Source organism: Tiliqua scincoides, chromosome 9 (genome assembly GCF_035046505.1).
Source record: "Tiliqua scincoides isolate rTilSci1 chromosome 9, rTilSci1.hap2, whole genome shotgun sequence".
NCBI lineage: Eukaryota > Metazoa > Chordata > Lepidosauria > Squamata > Scincidae > Tiliqua > Tiliqua scincoides.
In genome coordinates, this window is record NC_089829.1 from 16073595 (window position 1) to 16092391 (window position 18797).

Genomic DNA, 18797 nt, shown 5'->3' on the forward strand with positions numbered 1-18797 from the left:
TCATGGCTTATAACCCGTAATGGATTTTTCCTCCAGAAACTTGTCCAATTCCCTTTTAAAGGCGTCTAGGCTAGACGCGAGCACCACATCCTGTGGCAAGGAGTTCCACAGACCGACCACACGCTGAGTAAAGAAATATTTTCTTTTGTCTGTCCTAACCCGCCCAACACTCAATTTTAGTGGATGTCCCCTGGTTCTGATAGGTGCTGGACAGGTGATATATAGGTGTTATATAGGTGCTAGATAGGTGTTAAATAGGCACTAGATAGGCGTTATTTAGGTGTTAGACACTATATAGGAGTTAGATAGGCATTATATAGGCTGTATAGGTGTCAGAAAAGTGCTAAATAGGTGTCAAATAGGTGTTACATAGGCATTAGATAGGTGCTAGATAGGCACTAGATAGGCACTAGATAGGTATTAAATAGGCACTAGACAGGCGTTATAGAGAGATAGGTGCTAGATAGGTGCTAGATAGGCACTAGATAGGTGTTGCATAAGAACTAGTTAGGCATTATATAGGTGTTAGGTGCTATATAGGTGTTAGGTGTTAAATATGTGTTAAATAGGCACTTTGAATACAAGTAAATACTAGCTGCATCACAGTGATATGTTTTACTTTTGCAGGATTGCAGGCCTGTGTATTGCACTGGTGTGTAAACGAGAAAGAATATGTTGCATGTTATTTCTATGTAGGCAATACATTTTACATTGCATGCAGAGATGCATTTATTCTATGCAAATTATTGTTACATTGCTTTAAGCTAATGAATGCATCTTTCCAAAAAAAATCAAATTATTTTCTCTTCATGAAATTTGGGGGGGTTACGGGTATTTGATATTTCTTCATATTTATCCTTTCATTTTGCCCACCAGTATAGATACCTGACATCATTGCCCCCCTTGAAAAAATAGCCCGTCCCCCTCACCTCTAGAACCCTGGCTACCGGCCTGGGTGCATCCCTGCAAATAGGGCATGCGCTGCATCCTGCAGTAGGGGGGCAGTCATGAAGGCCTCTTCTAGATCAGGGAGCGTTTGTTCCCTTCGGGCTGCATCGCGGCTGCACCGGCATTGGAAAGTTATAGGATAGGATTGGGACCTTAATCCAGGTCTGTACCCAAGAGAGTCGTGCCAGTGCCTGGGTGGACACCAGGGACATGTGCCGGGTGGTTTAGGCAGGGAAGGCAAGAGAGGCAGTGCCTCTCCACCGGTGTCCTTCAAAAATCACCGCCTTCGTGTGAGGTGCCCAAGCGTGGGACTCCGGTGGGGAGGCACTGCCTCACCTGCCTCTCCACGCACCGCACATCCCTGGTGGCCAGTCCCCACGGGACGCGCTGGGGATGCAACGGCGGGTTGAAGAGATGCAGGCGGACGCCCCGTCCAGATCCAGCAAGGCGCAAGGGACCAGCAGCCACCCGCCTCCACCAGCCCGGGCCCGCCTCCCAGGGTGGGGTTGGCTCCGGGGCCGGCCCGCCCCCGCCTCCGCCCGGCTGGTGAAAAATCCCCGGTGCGGCCCAGCGCGAGGCAAGAGAACTCCGCGGAACTTCTGTGGCCCCCAATCGCGCCTGCCGTCGCCAGCATGTGAGTCTGGGACAGGGGCAGGGACGCGCGGGGGGCGGGGGAGCAGAGCCTCCCCGCAGGAGTCCTCGGAAGAGCGCCGGGCCCGCCCTGGGAGGCGTGCAGGCACCCACAGCCCACGCGCACTCCGCTCCCCACGCACTCCGTGCTCTGCGCGTGGCTTGCGGTGCTTGCACACCTCCCAGGGCGGGCCCGGCGCTCTTCCGAGGACTCCTGCGGGGAGGCTCTGCCTCACCCGCCGCGCGTCCCTGGTCTGGGGAGGGGGGGCGAAGGGGGCGGGCTCGGCCCCCTTAGCCGTGCAGACCCCCCTGCCTTCCAAGTGGGCTGCTGCGCGTCTTGCTGCAGCGGGTCGCCAGCCCTTCGCACCGCGTGCCCGTTTTCTGTGTTCCTCGTCCGGGGCCGGAGCGCCGTGGCCCGCCCACGCACTTGGGCTTGTGCTCGGCGGCTCTTCGCCCTTCCGGAGTGCGCCAGGAGAGCGGGGCGTGGGCAGTCCCGGGGAGCCTCCTTAGCCCGGGCTTAGCTCCTTAGCCCCGGGTTGCTTTCCCCCGGGCGCCGTGTTCCAGGCAGCAGAGTTGGGCTGCAAGCCTAGCCGCACCTATCTGGGAGTAAGCCCCATTAACTACAGTGGTACTTACTTCTGAGCAGACCTGCATAGGACTGGGCTCTAGGGCTGCAGTCCTAGCCACACTTACCTGGGAGTAAGCCCCATTGACTACAGTGGTGCGTACTTCGGGGTAGACCTGCGTAGGATTGGGTTCTTGGCACGGCTGTCTCTGGGCGTGTGCAGAGTGCATCTCGCTTGCCTGCACCGTTCCTTGGCTGCCTGCGAGCGGGGAAGGGCGGCTGGGCTCCCAAAGCCCGGGACCTTTCCTAGTAAGACGCCTGGCTGAGGTTCCCACGAACGGAGGCTGCGCTCTCAGGCTGGCCTCGCCGTCCGCCCCGTTGCCAGAGTGGCTTCCGGGTGCTGCTGCCTGGAAGCTGGGGAGCCCCAGAGGAGATGTGGCTGAGTGAGCCACTCATGCCCTCTTTGGCATCACCACTTTCCTGGGAGTAAGCCCCATTGGGCACATGGGACTTACTTCTAAGTAGGCATGCATAGGATTGTGCTCTGAGCCCTCCTTGCAGGGAGAGGCTACTCTGTTGGGGACTCCTCTGTCTAGGAAAGGGGGGCTCCAGCTGGCAGGGATGCGAAGGGATGCCCAGGTGGGGAAGTTTCTAGCAGGGGCTGGATGGGACAGGGCTAATGAGAGGAATTTTATTAGGGGACACTAAGTTGGGCTCCTTCCCAGAAAGGGAGGGAGTGAAACAGAGTGGGGGGGTGGCAGTGGGGGCCTGGTGGTGAGCAGAATGGGGTCACAACAGGCAGGGGAAAGCGGTAACAGCAGGAACAGTCTTGTCTACCAGTCTTCCCAATGCAGAGCTCAGGTCTACCTGCCTGCCCAGCATTGGCAGCTAGATGCATTAATACCAGAAACCAAACACACCCCTAAGTCTCTCTAAAATCTTTCAGATATCGAGAAGCATTGCAGGAGATGAGGATCATAGTCTTTAGGCTTACTAGAGTGCAAAGTGCCCTGGGTGTACCGACTGACTTCTGCAGCAGCTGCAGTCTCTCCACTGTGTCCCTGAGCTCCTGTACACTCCTTCATGGAAAGTGGATTCACAAGCCCAAGAGCTACTGCAGCAAGTCAGTTTCCTCCCAGATGTGACACTGTTAAGGAATGTATGCATTCCTGGGCCTGGTGTGTATGGCTTGTGGCAGTAGTTGCCCCATGTGCCCATGGTAATGCCCCCAGCAGCCCCCATGGGAGGTGAGTCTGTGTGAGATTGGAAAATGTAAGATTCCAGGAAATTTCTGGGTCCCCTCTTTTGGCTCCTGGGCCCGGATACAAATTACCCCCTTTACCCCCACTTCTAGGCCCTGGGATGGGGACTTGGTCTCTAGCAGCCCTAGCACTAGTCATAGCAGCTGTGTGCATTCTTTGGGCTCAGCAATGGGAAGAGGGGGCCCTTGCCTTCCCTTCTTGCTGCTGGGCTGCCCAGAGGCTGGCAGATGTGGGGCAGAAGATGCTTAAGTGCAGTGGGCTTCTCAATTCCTTGGAACTTCCCTCTACTTTGACTCTTGTCGGGGAGGAAGACGTGGATGGAAGTGGAACATGGAAGTGGCTCTCAGAGCAGGTCTGGGTTTTGCCTGGTCAAATGCAGTAGTCATTGGGCTTGCTTCCGGAGGAAGCCTCCTGACGAGGCTGTGGGCTGGGTAGCTTTCTCTTCCTGCCCCCCCCCCAACCCCTCCTGGCTGGGAACAGTAGGCAGAAGACCTGGGACCAGGAGAGGTAATTAATTGGTGGAAGTCCTTGCTCCAGATGTTGTGATGGCACCTGGCTGTGATGCCTGTTAAAGGGGATTGGACAGGTCAGTGGAGGGAAAGTCCACTACAGGCCACGAGTTGTGATGACTGTGTGCTACCTGTGGATTTTTCGTAACACAAGCTCACCTTGTGTTTCTCAGAGGCTCTTGGCTGCCTTAAAAGAGGCCCTTGGGAAACCAGCTCTGAAGGGAGTCTCCCCTGGAACTCTTGGGGCTGGCCACCGTTTCTAGCTGGTCTGGGAGCAAATAGTTTGAGCAGGCATCTGCCAGGCCTGAATAGGGAGCCTTGCATGGCCCTGAACAGAAAAGTGGCCCTGCTGGGTTGGGCCTAGCGGAGGCCCATCTAACCCAGCCTCCTGCCACTTTCCCAGTGGGACTCAGGAGATGAAGGCAAATGCCCCCAACCACCATTGTGACTAGCATGCAGAGGCAGACCCCCTGAACCTAGGGGCAGCTCATAACCACTGTGACTAGCCATGAGTTAGGCTGGCCATATTGCCTGGAGTGGTAGGTTTTTATGGATTTTAGGCCTATGTGTGGCCTATTGGCTGACCGACTTCTGTCGGCTTTCAAATCGCTTATTTAGAAAGTGTACTTCTAGCTGCTTTAGGAGCCGAAACACATAGGATAAATACTCTGCATGATCTTTCTTGAGAAAAGCTGCCTTTCCTTCTCCCACCCTGCTGGAGATTGCTATGCAAGGGAAGCAGGGTGCTGTGTGTGTGTCACCCTTCAGTGGTCTGAAGGTGGGACTTGCGAGTTCCTATAGGAAGCAAATATTGTTTGTTCCTTTCTGAAGCAGAAGTGATGCCTGCCAGCAGAGTACAATAGAGCAACCCAGGAGTTGAGCCTGGCTGTGATTGGGCAGCCCCAAGGCTGGAGCTTGAGCTCTTCCCACTTAAGACCAGCCTTTCACGTTTTAAGAAGCGTGCACTGCCTGCAAGCCAATTTCTGCATGCCACTGAGCATGAGATTTGGCCTGGGAAGGAACATGAAGGAGACATACTCGTATCTTGGCTTCAGCCTGAAAGGGAACGGAAATCAGGCTCGGCTTGCAATACTAGCCATGTACCACATTGCAGGGCTGTCATAAGCCACTAGGTTTTAACTGCAGGATCCCCAGCCTGGGCAGAAGGGACTGTTTTGGCACAGGCATTACTATAGTAATTTTAAAATTGTTTAAAACTAAAGTATGCAGTAAGCCATAAAACAATGAGGCCTCTGTCGGAAAGGAACCATGCTACAATTCTGGATTTCTCAACTTGGCATTTATGGGAGAATCTTACTTTTGACTGAGGAGAGGAAAATGGTTCCCCAAGAACAGGAACTCCTGTCTCTGCTTTTTTTGGGGGGAGGGGGCTTTCCAAAGCATCTGGGCTGTTATTACAACTCTGAGGTGTGACCTGTAATTACCCAATTCTCCCTGGCTGCTGGCTGTTCTTGAACCGATCCAGAGAAGGACCTGACCCCTTATTTTACCACTGCTGAGTTGACTCCAAGACTTTGTGACAAAGTTCATAAAAGCCTTTGTCAAAAGCTCTTTGAAAATCCAGGCGTAGGTTTCCTCATGAGGAAGCTGCTTGAACCATAAGGGTATGCCATATCTCTGAAACTAGATGTGGCAGGGCCAAACTGATGCCATTTTTGGAATGCACCCAAAACTCATATAAAACCACCATAAATTTTGAAAAAAATTTTCTGACTCTCAATTTCACAGGCCTGTGTTCTGCTTTCCACGAGTTTACCAGCCTATAACTTCCTAGATCCCTTTTAAATATCAGTGTTACATTGGCTGTCTTTCAGTTTACTGTCATAAAACCTGATTTAAAGGACAGGTTACATATTTTTTAGAATTTCAGCAATTCCTTATCTGAATTCCTTAACTCTTAGCTGGATGTTGCCTGACCTGGTGATTTGTTCACATATAACTTTTTGCTCCCGAACCTCGTCCTTTCTCTTGGACTCAGTGCTTTAGAAAGACCTTCCCTGATGTGTTCAGTTCAGGCACAGGTAACTACCCTGTGTCTTCTGCATTGAAGAATTCAAAGAATTTCTTCAACTTCTCTGCAGTCTTCATATTCTTGCTTTTTGATGTTTTTGATATATCAAAGTTTTTTTTTGTCTGCCCTGCTATTTTTAGCTATGCACTCATCCTTTTTTCATATCTTATGGTTGCCTTCCATTTCTTTTGTCAGAGTTTGTGTTTCTTTTTGTTCTTCTCATATGGCCAAGACCTCCCTTTTCTGAAGAATCCCTTCTTGTATTTGATAGCTTCCTTGACTCCACTCATGAGGCATGCTGGCATCCTTTTGTGGTACCCCTCATAGTATACATCCTAGTGGAGTGGAATGGTTTTAAATAACTCCCATGTGCTTTCCAGAGATTTGACCCTTGACTTTGACTTTCAGCTTCCTTCTGCGAAGGCTGCAGCTCTGACAGATCTAAAAAAAGAACTGTTGTTGCAAAGTGTGAGAACAGTTGAAATATGCACTTTGACTGGTACAAACCAGGCAGAGAAATGCTCGTGTCTGACTGTATAAACAGTCTGCTAGCCCAAAGAAGTGTAGTTGGTGGTTCTCTGATGTGCTTCAGGGATATTTATCTTCTTGTAGCACTGGTGTTGGATTGCCTGAGTATTGTGTTTTAATTAGTGCTGTCTTCACACATGCTGCCTTTTTCTGTAAGGGTGCACACTGGTGAGCTGGAAACCAGCCATGTATATTACTCTGACACCTCTTGTGTCAGGTATGCACTTGTTGAAAGCCACTTGCAGTGGCAGAATTTGCATTTGTGCCATCTATACGCATGATGGATCTATGTGGTTCCCCCTCATACACCAAAGTTGCATTTGTGAAACAATTCTGAGCAAAACAGGCTAACAAACAACGGGGTGCTACAAACAACAGGGCTAAAATCTTCTGCAATTCCTACACTCACTCACTTGCTCAACTTTCACAGTGGAGAAGGAAGGAATTTCCCAAGATTACAATGTGTTTCTTGGCATTTTTTTACACAGGACATAAGTTGTTAACTAGTAAAAATTATATGCAGTAGTTTACAAGCTAGGTTGGGGGGTGAGAGGGAGAGATAGGGTCTGTGGTATCGAAGTGCAGCTACTGAAGCAGGCTTTGCTTTTCAGGCCTCCACTATTCCTGTTGATGAGGATCCAGAACAGCATCCAATGCAGGCAGCTAAAGACATTTATTTACTAGTAGGCGAATATGCCTTGGCCCACTTTGAAGAGCAGGCCAAGGGGAACGCAAGGCCAACAGAATGGTCCCGATAACCTCAATGTGGAACTCAACAAATGCCATAGAGGACAGCCCCCACCATAGTAAAAGGGATAAAAACAGAGGCTTGAGGCACTGGTAAAATGAAACTTTTTTTAGTCTTGTCAAGCTAGGTGGGTCCCAATAGAGCAGGGGTGCCCAAACCCCGGCCCTGGAGCCACTTGCAGCCCTCTTGGACTCCCAATCCGGCCCTCAGGGAACCCCAAGTCTCCAGTGAGCCTCTGGCCCTCCGGAGACTTGCTGGAGCATGCACTGGCCTGATGCAACTGCTCTCAGCTCTGTTTGACCTGTCATGTGAGCTGTGGGATGAGGGCTCCCTCCACTGCTTGCTGTTTCACATCTGTGATGCAGCATCAACAGCAAAGGAAAGACTGGCCTTACTTTGGCTACTGAAAAAACTCCACAGTCAGGGAATTAGAGGACAGGTCCTCTCATGGATTGAGAACTGGTTGGAGGCCAGGAAGCAGAGAGTGGGTGTCAATGGGCAATTTTCACAATGGAGAGAGGTGAAAAGCGGTGTGCCCCAAGGATCTGTCCTGGGACCGGTGCTTTTCAACCTCTTCATAAATGACCTGGAGACAGGGGTGAGCAGTGAAGTGGCTAAGTTTGCAGACGACACCAAACTTTTCCGAGTGGTAAAGACCAGAAGTGATTGTGAGGAACCCCAGAAAGATCTCTCCAGATTGGCAGAATGGGCAGCAAAATGGCAGATGCGCTTCAATGTCAGTAAGTGTAAAGTCATGCACATTGGGGCAAAAAATCAAAACTTTAGATATAGGCTGATGGGTTCTGAACTGTCTGTGACAGATCAGGAGAGAGATCTTGGGGTGGTGGTGGACAGGTCGATGAAAGTGTCGACCCAATGTGCGGCGGCAGTGAAGAAGGCCAATTCTATGCTTGGGATCATTAGGAAGGGTATTGAGAACAAAACGGCTAGTATTATAATGCCATTGTACAAATCTATGGTAAGGCCACACCTGGAATATTGTGTCTAGTTCTGGTAACCGCATCTCAAAAAAGACATAGTGGAAATGGAAAAGGTGCAAAAGAGAGCGACTAAGATGATTACGGGGCTGGGGCACCTTCCTTTTGAGGAAAGGCTACGGCGTTTGGGCCTCTTCAGCCTAGAAAAGAGACGCCTGAGGGGGGACATGATTGAGACATACAAAATTATGCAGGGGATGGACAGAGTGGATAGGGAGATGCTCTTTACACTCTCACATAATACCAGAACCAGGGGACATCCACTAAAATTGAGTGTTGGGCGGGTTAGGACAGACAAAAGGAAATATTTCTTTACTCAGCGTGTGGTCGGTCTGTGGAACTCCTTGCCACAGGATGTGGTGCTGGCGTCTAGCCTAGACGCCTTTAAAAGGGGATTGGACAAGTTTCTGGAGGAAAAATCCATTTTGGGTTACAAGCCATGATGTGTATGCGCAACCTCCTGATTTTAGAAATGGGTTATGTCAGAATGCCAGATGCAAGGGAGGGCACCAGGATGAGGTCTCTTGTTATCTGGTGTGCTCCCTGGGGCATTTGGTGGGCCGCTGTGAGATACAGGAAGCTGGACTAGATGGGCCTATGGCCTGATCCAGTGGGGCTGTTCTTATGTTCTTATGTGCAAGGCCTTTTATAGGCCTTGAGCTATTGCAAGACCTTCATTCGTTCATATAAGTTCCATCTCGAATATATTTATTTATTTAAATTTATTCAAATTTGAAAAGTAAATTAATTCTTCCCCCCCCGGCCCCCGACACAGTGTCAGAGAGATGATGTGGCCCTCCTGCCAAAAAGTTTGGACACCCCTGCAACAGAGAGCTGTTTTAAGTGGGTCGAAGTGCTAAAATGTTTGGAAACCTCTGTTTTAAACTGTCCAATAGGGTTCAGAAGTTCTGAATACATTGCTTAATCTGGATCTGGCCTTGTTTCATATTCATGATCCAACCCCTAGTCAAAAGGAGCCCTTGTTATTCCATTTGATGATACAAGTGTGGGTGATCTACCTTCCAATACTTGGCTGTTCTTCCCAAACCCAGAGAATGGCTGGCAAAATGCTGGCGTTCCATCTTAGGACAAATGATAACTAAGAAGTCATTGTAAGCAGCCCATTTATTGGAATGGCAAGGCTTCAGGAAGAAACTATTTCAGCAAATTGGTTTCTCCATGCCTGATCTCGGAAGCTAATCAGGGTCAGGCCTGGTTAGTACTTGGATGGGAGACCACTTAGGAATACCGGGTGCTGTAGGCCGGGTGCCTTCTTTTGAGACTGAAGGTTGCCAACCAACCATATTTAATGGAGAAAGAAAGGACTGAAGAAGTGAAGATGGAGGAAGAGGGTGTGCATTGAGTGACTCGCAGAGCAGTGTATATGTTTTCATGTCACTTAGGTTTTAGTCTTAGCCAATTTTTATTGTGCTGCATTGATTCTTCTCTTATCTGCATTCTTAAGTTGTGTGTGGTAACTTTTGGGGATAAAAATATTGGAATGATAAGATATAAATATTTACATCTTAGCTATAACACTGGAGCCAAGTTGTCAGTAGACATGACAGCATTGACTTGACTGAATGCAAGAACAAATGTCTCTAATTTGCTCTAGCAAGCTGTACATCTAGCAGTTATTGCCATGATGTGTTTGTACAATCCAAGCTTCATTGGACTCTGGCTAAAGGCTGCTTGAGATCCCAAGATAGTTTTCCAGAAATGACCTTTTGGCTCTCTTTGCACTCTAGGTCGACCAGTGGTCCAGCAGGGGCTGCCTCTGCCACTGGCAGCAACCGCCGCCTTCAGGAGACTAAACACCAAGTTGATGAGGTAAATTTGGCTACCTTGTTCCACACAGCCCTTGGCTGGGGCTGATATAACAGCTCTGTTGTTGCTTCTGCACTGGAACAGGAGACAACTGGTCAACCTGTGACGTGATGCTTCCTAGAAAGAGTGCATCATTTGACTTGTAAGGCCCTATAAATGCTGTGTGTGAAAGAAAGATGTTTCCTTGTTTCCATACAGAGTGGGAATCTAGACACCAAGCTTGCCACACTATAGAACAGGGGTGCCCAAACCCCGGCCTGGGGGCCACTTGCAGCCCTCGGGGACTCCCAGTTTGGCCCATGGGGAGTCCCCAATGAGCCTCTGGCCTTCCAGATACTTGCTGGAGTCGGAGCTGGCCCGACACAACTGCTCTCAGCATGAGGACGACTGTTTGGCCTCTCACCTGAACTGCGGGATGAGGGTTCCCTCCACTACTTGCTGTTTCATGTCTGTGATGCAGCAGTGGCAGTGAAGGAAAGGTTGGCTTTGCTTTGTGCAAGGCCTTTTATAGACCTTGAGCTACTGCAAGACCTTCATTCATTCATATAAGTTCCATCTCTAATAAATTCATTTATGTAAATTTTATTCAAATTTTAAATGTAAATACTTTTTTTTTTCCGGGCCCCTGACACAATGTCAGATGATATGGCCCTCCTGCAAAAATGTTTGGACACCCCTGCTATAGAATAAGCAGGTCAGAAATGTGCCATCTCTCTGCCCATCTGAAGTTAAGAATGGAGTTAATTGAGGGTTGTTGAATTTGGCTGAACTCTGAGCAGTCTGGGTCACCCACAGAAGCATAACACCTTTGCTGAAGCCAAGCTAATCTGGGGGGTCTCACATCTTGGTGAAGAACACCCAAAATCTCCTATCTAGCCAAATACCATGTTAGCTTTGTGCCTTGAAAATGTGGTTGTCTCGTAGACTTTGCCTTGAAAAGGTGAAAGAATGCAAAGATAAGTTATCTGACTCTTTTCAGGTGATGGACATCATGAGAGTCAATGTGGACAAGGTGTTGGACAGAGACCAGAAGTTGACTGAACTGGATGACCGTGCAGATGCTTTGCAGGCAGGCGCAGCCCAGTTTGAGACAAATGCTGCCAAGCTGAAGAGGAAGTACTGGTGGAAGAACTGCAAGGTAATAATACTATTGCTTTTCTGTCCATCTGTGCTGTATTGAAGAAGTCTTGAATAAGGTGAAAGATTTATACAATCTGAAGAGCAACCAATGTAGTCTGTGTAGAAATATTTGAAAGGTGGCACTTGGGGGTCAGGATTTTCACTGGCATACTTTTGAAAGCTTTTTTACTCATAGAAGGCACACACATTAAATCAACTCCTAAACGCCTTATGGCATCAGAAACTTTGTTGATTTCTGGAAAACAAATCTGATTTAGTTTCTTCTAGGATGCTTGTGTATCTGGTATGCACACACTAGAAGCCCCAGGGTAACAGGAACATAGGAAATAACCTTTGGGAACACTTGGGATCTATTCTCTGCCCCAGACACTGGGAACCTCAGGATTCTGTACCAGACCGTGGCTGGAAATTTAGTGATCGTTGTTGACCCCTGTGACAGCAAATAAAAACAGCCCACAATAATTCATGGCACTCTGCTGTTGGGGGGGGGGGGGTGGCAAAGCACAGAGAGAGACCAGTGCGTTCCAATTGGCTTAACAAATGCCCAAGTTTCCCAACCCTTGTAAGGATTTTAAGGCTGTGTCCATACTGATAGGCTTGTATTGTGTTGAGAAGACTATGGAGGGGTTGTTTCTCTCCAGCCCTTCCTTAAAAATTCCAGCTCATTGTTGGAAGGCTTAGGCATCATGAGGGGAGGAGATTTGATATTCATAATAATGAGATGGTGCTCCCCTCAAATTCCAATTCTATCTTAAAATACATTTGCTAAGTTCTTGCTAGGCTGTAACTTCAGTCTTGTTGCAAGTTCGTCTTATTACAAAGTTCTGAGAGTTGTCCATATAAGTGAAAGCTCTGTTTTGGTTTTTTTTTTCCTTGCCAGATGTGGGCCATATTGATAGCTGTTGTCGTCGTCCTCATAATTATCATCATTGGTAAGTAAATTTGAGTTGGTGCAAAGGGAAGGCCATAAGCAGAGGGATGCCCCAGAACAGGTGTTCTGTGTTTTTTTCTATTGAACATTTAATGTCTGGGGAACCAAGACTACAGATTTCCCAAAGGTGGATTGTGACATCTATCTTTGCTACTCAAGAGTTCAAATAGAAGAGAGTCACTTCCCCTGTTGGAAGGGCCACTTGTGATGCTGACAATGACTCTCTTCTGGTAAGATGCTATAAGTAACTTTGTGCATTGCAGTAATTTGTTATCGAGGAACTTGGGAAGCTGACTTGGATTTTATGTATTCCAAGAATTCTTGGTAGGTCTGGTAAATTAAAATCTGTTCTTGGAAGGTGCACACTTGAGAGCCCCTGCAAGACTGCATAAACCAATTTGGTCCAGTAGGCAAACCCAACTCAAATGGGAAGATCTCCTGCCTCTTCTGGAGAGCAAGCCTCCTAAGAGCTGGCATTCTGTTTTGCTGTGGAGGAGCCACAAGAAAGGCTTTCGTGTACCTGGTCACAGATGAAATATTTCATGAGGTGGTTCTTTAACCCAGCATCAAACATTTGATGGCCTTGATCAGTCAAAGCTGCCACCCTGAATTTGGGCCTAAAAGGCCACTGGAAGCCCCTGTAGAGCTACACTCTGTCTTCTGTCAAACAACCTGCTGTTTCCTACCAAAAGTTACGTCATAAAGAGAAGGGAAAGAGTGGAAGGAAACACTGGCCTGTTAACCATATATAGCATCATTTCTCAACCAGTGGTGCTTATACCACTGGTGGTATTTGAGGTGGTGTCCAGTGGTACGTGCAGGACCCTCAGACCCTTGCCACCTGGCAGCAAGACCAGCAATGCAACACAAGCAGTGTTATGAGGCTTGGCAGGCAGAGCTCCAATATGTGTTTTTTGTGTGCTTGAAAATGTCCCCCCATCTGGCCTGAGCCTTGTACGGTGTGTGTCTGGCCTCCCAATCTGGAAATGTCAGGTGACATCTTCGCCAGTTATTCTGGTGGTACTTCCAATAGGTGGACTGTGTAAAGTGGTTCAGCAGGGGACAAATATTGAAAAGTGCTGATGTATAGTGTTTTGGGGCTGTGTTGTTTCCCGTGGGTTTGAAAAATGGATACAGTTGGTTCACCTACCACTGTTTTGTCTCTTTATAGTTTGGAGTGTGTCTTCATGAGCTGTCAGGAGGAAACTCTGAACATGATGGTGCTGTTTCAACAAGAACTTCTACATCTAATTTTCTGTATTGCTATGCTTTACTATGGATGAACAAGTCAAGCATTATTTTGAATGGAAGTGTTGACTCTCTAGTCTTAAGACTATGTGCCTTTATTTAGATGATGTGCTCCAACTTGTAAATGCTGTTGAGACTGGGGAGAAAAACTTCAAGATTTCAGTGTTTAGTGACCTAGAGTACTGGGATTATGACTTCCTGGATACATTTAAATAAATTGGAAGTATTCACTCCATTTTGACGTTTGGCAATGGGAACCAGCTCTCATTTGCACCTCCTGAAAAGCCTTTTCTCTCACACAATTGCACAGTATTTCAACAGCTGTTACCTTGCCTAGATTCAGCCTTGGGCTGAACTGGCCATCATGGATAAGAACTATACTTTTACACTTTGATGCGGTGAAGCCGTATATATTGAGCACTTAAAATAACCACAAGGGCTTAATGAGGCATTTGGGACAGAAAAACTGTGCACTCTGTCATGATGCCTTGGTGCCTTATTAGAACAAGTGCCACAGAATATGCCTAACTTTTTGTAATTCTGCACACTTAACTAATGAGTCTAAATTGTTCTGGCAAAACTAAAAACTGCAAGGAAGACTTTGTCCTTGGTGTATTGACAAAATGTTAGTAGCTTTGGAAATTGTATCAGTTTATTGATGCATTCCCCCAAAAAATGTGTTGACTCTGCTTCTCTTTCCTGCTTGTGTTGTCCATGATCTGTTCTTTCAGACCTTTGCTGCATGAATTTTAAGGTTTGTTGGCAAGCACTGCTGTATTATCTCATACTTCAGTGTCAAATATTTGGATGTTCTTCATGGACCCGGAAGTGCATAAACAAACATCTTGGTCCCTTCCTGTCACTTTTCCCCTCTCTGGCATCCCTCTTCCCATTTCTGTTCTCTTTGCTCCCTCAGCCTAGGGCCACCAGCTGCTGTACTAAATGGTGACAAGAGAGCTGGTTGTGAAAGTCTGCTTTGGAGACCTTCAGATTTTATGGGCTGGTCAATGTGGGTTAAGCATTTCCTTGTGTATGAGAGAGACCTCTAATATTCATACAACCTGCCAGTTTTGTGTGTTTTTATTTTTAAAGCACTTGTATGTTTCTGTGAAAGTAGATAATGAGTCTACAGATTTAAAGTGCCTAAAGTGTTTCACTTCCTTAGTAACAATTGATTGTCAATACTTTATTAGTATATAAAGCACTTTCCTATTTCCTGGAAATTATTTCCTATTTCCCCAAATCTTAAGGCAATTAACCAAACTCTGCAATTGAACTGAATTTTCATAGTCTTTTAAAACTAGCCAGTATTCTTGATGTCTTGCCGTCATGACTGGTTTTTGTTTGCGGAGAGGGAATAATTTTGCACAATGACTGCACTAACAGCACAGAAAAGAAAGTTTTCATTGTAACTGCTTATTAAAAGTGGATTATGACTGTTTAAGCTCGAGTCTCTTCTCTTTTTGGTGGTGGGGGGAGGTGTTGGTAGGGTTGTCACAGGACAACCAGAGGTGGTACATGAGGCTCCCAGGTGGGTGGACTTTCCAGCACTTTGGAAGCTCTCATAGGTTTAATGAGAACAGAGTAGGAAAGCAGAATTATTTTCAGGGGGGTTGTGGCAAATTTTTGGATATGCAGGAGCTTGTTGTCATACATGCTGTCTTAGCCACACACCCCACTTACACAGTGCAATAAAGGCAGCTTCTTCACTAGAGTCTGCTTTGTCAGTGATTGAAATGTGTAGCTAATTTCATTTTAATGCTTGGCGTGGGTTGTAATAGTTAAAACAAATGTATTTAAAAATTAGCCCAGATAATGCATTGAATTGAATGGACTCTACTGTTGAGTATATATTTAAGGTAAGTTCTGCTTTTGCTATCAATTTCTGCCTGTGCCTCTCACACAATGAAATGAACACGTTCAACTTGCTCCTTGGGGTGGGGGCATGAGCCACTCTTAGCTCTGTCTGGTTCTAGGTCCAGAGTGGGGATCAATCAACCCCCCCACCCCAGGACCTTGTCAAAGTGCAAAAAGGGCAACCAAAATGAGCAGAGAGCTGGAGCATCTTCTTTTCCAGGAAGAAGACACCATTGAAGAACTTGAGCTTGGGAGAAAGGCAAGTGGGGGGATGTCAAGCCAGGACTGAAGTTTATAAGACTGCAAATGGAGCAAGAGAAGCTTCCTCCCCTCTTCCAAAAATAGAACTTGTGCTCATGTCACATATATACATATACATACATACATACATACACATATATGTGTGTGTATATGTGTCTGTATGTGTGTATATATATTGTGTATAGTTAGTGTGACATGATCACAAGTCCACAGCAAATGCATATGTAAGTGTATATATGTGTGTGTATATAATGTATATAGGGTGACATGATCACAAGTCCACAGTAAGTGTATATAGTGTGATCATGTCACCCTATATACATTATACACACCATATATGCACTATACATACATACATGAATGTATGTATACACACACACTTTTATATATGCATTTGCTGTGGACTTGTGATCATGTCACACTAACTAAACCTTTTTGATGTAGATGTAGATAGGGAAGGATATACACTTTTTTAGATATAGCTAAGTGTGTGTGTATGTGAGGCGTCTGGTCAGTGTGGGGGGACGTGGTGCCAGGGCTGCCTGGGGAGCCGCAGCTCCTGGCAGGGCTTGTGGCGCTGAGGGGACTGCGGCGCGAGGGCCCGGCGCCGAGGGGACGACGGCTACAGCCGTTATTCTCCCCTCCACCACAAAACAGCAACTGCCATCGAGATCACGCTCCTCGCGGCCACGCGAACCAAGTGTTCCTGCCCCGCCCCGCAGCAATTCGGAGTCCGCTCCAGAGCATGCGCTGTCGGGGGCCGAGAGAGGCGCGTCTGCAGCCCGGAGGAGGCGGAGCCTGCTCGGGAAAACAAGCCCGCCCACGCCGCCCTGCCCCCAATAGAGACGCGCGAGCTTTGTTCAGGGCACTGCCCCTTCTCCCTCGCGCCGCTCAGCCGGCCAATCAGGACGCGGGGCGGGGCTCCTGTCACGTTGCGCGGCTGTGTGAAAGTGTGAGCGGAGAGGGAGAGGAAGGTGGCCCGGCGGCGGTGGTGAGTGATGGGAGCGGCCGCTTCCCCGCGAGGCTCCGAGGGACGGTCGTGGGGACTGGCAGCTTCGGGTGGGTGGAAGTGAAGGGGAGGGCTGAATGGTTGGTCCCTCCGCTGAGGAGGAGGACTGCCACCTTTCGTAGGGCTGGCAGAGGGAGTGCTGGAATTCCTGTGAGTGCGGGCGAGGTCCTTGGTTTCTCTTAGTTGAAGTAACTGACTGTGCGTGTAAGGCCCTTGGCTTCTCTGGGTTAAACTCTGTGTGTGTGTGAGAGAGAGAGAGAGGGAGGGGGGGGCCCTTGGCTTCTCTGGGTTAAACTGTGTGTGTGTGTGTGTGTGTGTGTGTGTGTAAGGCACTTGGCTTCTCTGGGTTAAACTCTTTGTGTGTGTGTGTGTAAGGCCCTTGGCTTCTCTGGGTTAAACTCTGTGTGTGTGTGTGTGTGTGTGTAAGGCCCTTGGCTTCTCTGGGTTAAACTCTGTGTGTGTGTGTGTAAGGCCCTTGGCTTCTCTGGGTTAAACTCTGTGTGTGTGTGTGTGTGTGTGTGTGTGTGTAAGGCCCTTGGCTTCTCTGGGTTAAACTCTGTGTGTGTGTGTGTGTGTGTGTGTAAGGCCCTTGGCTTCTCTGGGTTAAACTCTGTGTGTGTGTGTGTAAGGCCCTTGGCTTCTCTGGGTTAAACTCTGTGTGTGTGTGTGTGTGTGTGTGTGTGTGTGTGTGTGTGTGTGTGTGTGTGTGTGTGTAAGGCCCTTGGCTTCTCTGGGTTAAACTCTGTGTGTGTGTGTGTGTGTGTGTGTGTGTGTAAGGCCCTTGGCTTCTCTGGGTTAAACTCTGTGTGTGTGTGTGTGTGTGTGTGTAAGGCCCTTGGCTTCTCTGGGTCAAACTGTGTGTGTGTGTGTGTGAACCCTTGACTTCTCTAGGTTAAAGTGTGTGTGTGTAGAGGTGTAAGGCCCTTGGCTTCTTTGGGTTAAAGTGGCATCACTCCCTCCCTCCCACTCTGATGAAGGTCTCAGCCAGGGACCTTTTCCTGGAGCTGATGATTTGGGTCCATCTTCCACCCTCCCAAGTGCTGAGCGGTGACAGGCTCCAGGAGCCACAGCACAACTTTGGTTGGAGCTTTCTTTGGTATCTTCTTGTAATATTTCTGCTTTATTTGCACTTATCCAGGCAGAGTCTCATAGCAACAAACTCCTGTCAGAGCAGCCTCAAAACCACATGGGGTCCTTGGCTTCCATGTCTGACCCATTTACAAGGCCGACTGAGGTGGTTGCTTCAGGCAGTGTGCCTGCCTTGCTCTGCCCAGTTGCCTCCATCGCTCCTTCTCCCATTCCCTGGACTGAAAAAAAGAGGAAGTGTGGAGGAGAGGGGCGTCTCCAACACTCTAGCCCAGGGGTGCCCAAACCCCGGCCCGGGGGCCACTTGCGGCCCTTGAGGCCTCTCAATGTGGCCCTCAAGGAGCCCCCAGTCTCCAATGAGCCTCTGGCCCTCTGGAGATTTGTTCAAGCCCGCACTGGCCCAACGCAACTTCTCTCAGTGTGAGGGCGACTGTTTGACCTCTCGCGTGAGCTGTGGGACAAGGGCTTCCTCCACTGCTTGCTGTTTCACATCTGTGATGCAGCAGCAGCAGCAAAGGAAAGGCCAGCCTTGCTTTGTGCCAGGCCTTTTATAGGCCTTGAGCTATTGCAAGACCCTCATTCATTCATATAAGTTCATCTTTAATATATTCATTTATGTAAACTTATGTAAATTTATTCAAATTTTAAATGTAAATTAATTCTTTCCTCCCCCCCCGGCCCCCGACACAGTGTCAGAGAGCTGATGTGGCCCTCCTGCCAAAAACTTTGGACACCCCTGCTCTAGCCCACCACTCTCTGCTCTTCCCCGCTTCTGCTCTATTCCCCTCTTCCTTTCCCAGTCTAGAGAGTGAGACGAGTAAAGGCTGGCACATTACCAGAGGCCTTAGGCAGTCTTTGTTAAGTTTTGACAGTCTACCAGGTTGAATCTTTTTCCTCCTCCTTTGTCTTGTCCAGAGTCTGGCAGCTGACATGCAGCCTTTGCCTTTATTCTGGACTTAGAGAGGGAAAGGAAGGCTGGGATCACCTTGTGCCTCAGCCCCTCCTCCCATGTATCTTGAGGGTCCTGAAGGCCCCAATGTCCTTGTCGGCATTTGTCCATCTCAGGCTGCAGTTGATGGCTACTGAGGATGACATGTCCTGGATTTGGCACTTCATGTGTTTGAGCAGGATGTATCAACTGATGACAGCTGGTGCCCCCAGTCTGCACCTGGCATATGTTCTAACAGTGTAGCTGTTGGGGAAGGGGGTTAACATGGG

The 18797-nt window shown here is 48.3% G+C and overlaps 2 protein-coding genes across 6 annotated transcripts in view; both read left to right on the top strand.

Annotated features, from left to right (window-relative positions):
- The first annotated feature begins 1401 nt into the window (after positions 1-1401).
- VAMP3 (vesicle associated membrane protein 3) lies at positions 1402-14810 on the top strand. Its single transcript, XM_066637147.1, has 5 exons — positions 1402-1582; positions 9969-10050; positions 11027-11185; positions 12068-12119; positions 13290-14810. Coding segments are annotated over exons 1-5 (315 nt in total). The 5' UTR covers positions 1402-1580; the 3' UTR covers positions 13310-14810.
- Positions 14811-16428: 1618 nt separating this feature from the next.
- PER3 (period circadian regulator 3) overlaps positions 16429-18797 on the top strand; it is a 34180-nt gene continuing 31811 nt past the window's right edge. For 4 of the 5 annotated variants that reach the window (XM_066636945.1, XM_066636947.1, XM_066636948.1 and 1 more), the window contains exon 1: positions 16429-16475. The gene's annotated coding sequence lies outside the window, so the exon portion shown is untranslated. Of the gene's footprint in view, positions 16544-18797 lie in introns of all 5 variants that reach the window. The other variant, XM_066636946.1, reaches the window with a different exon arrangement.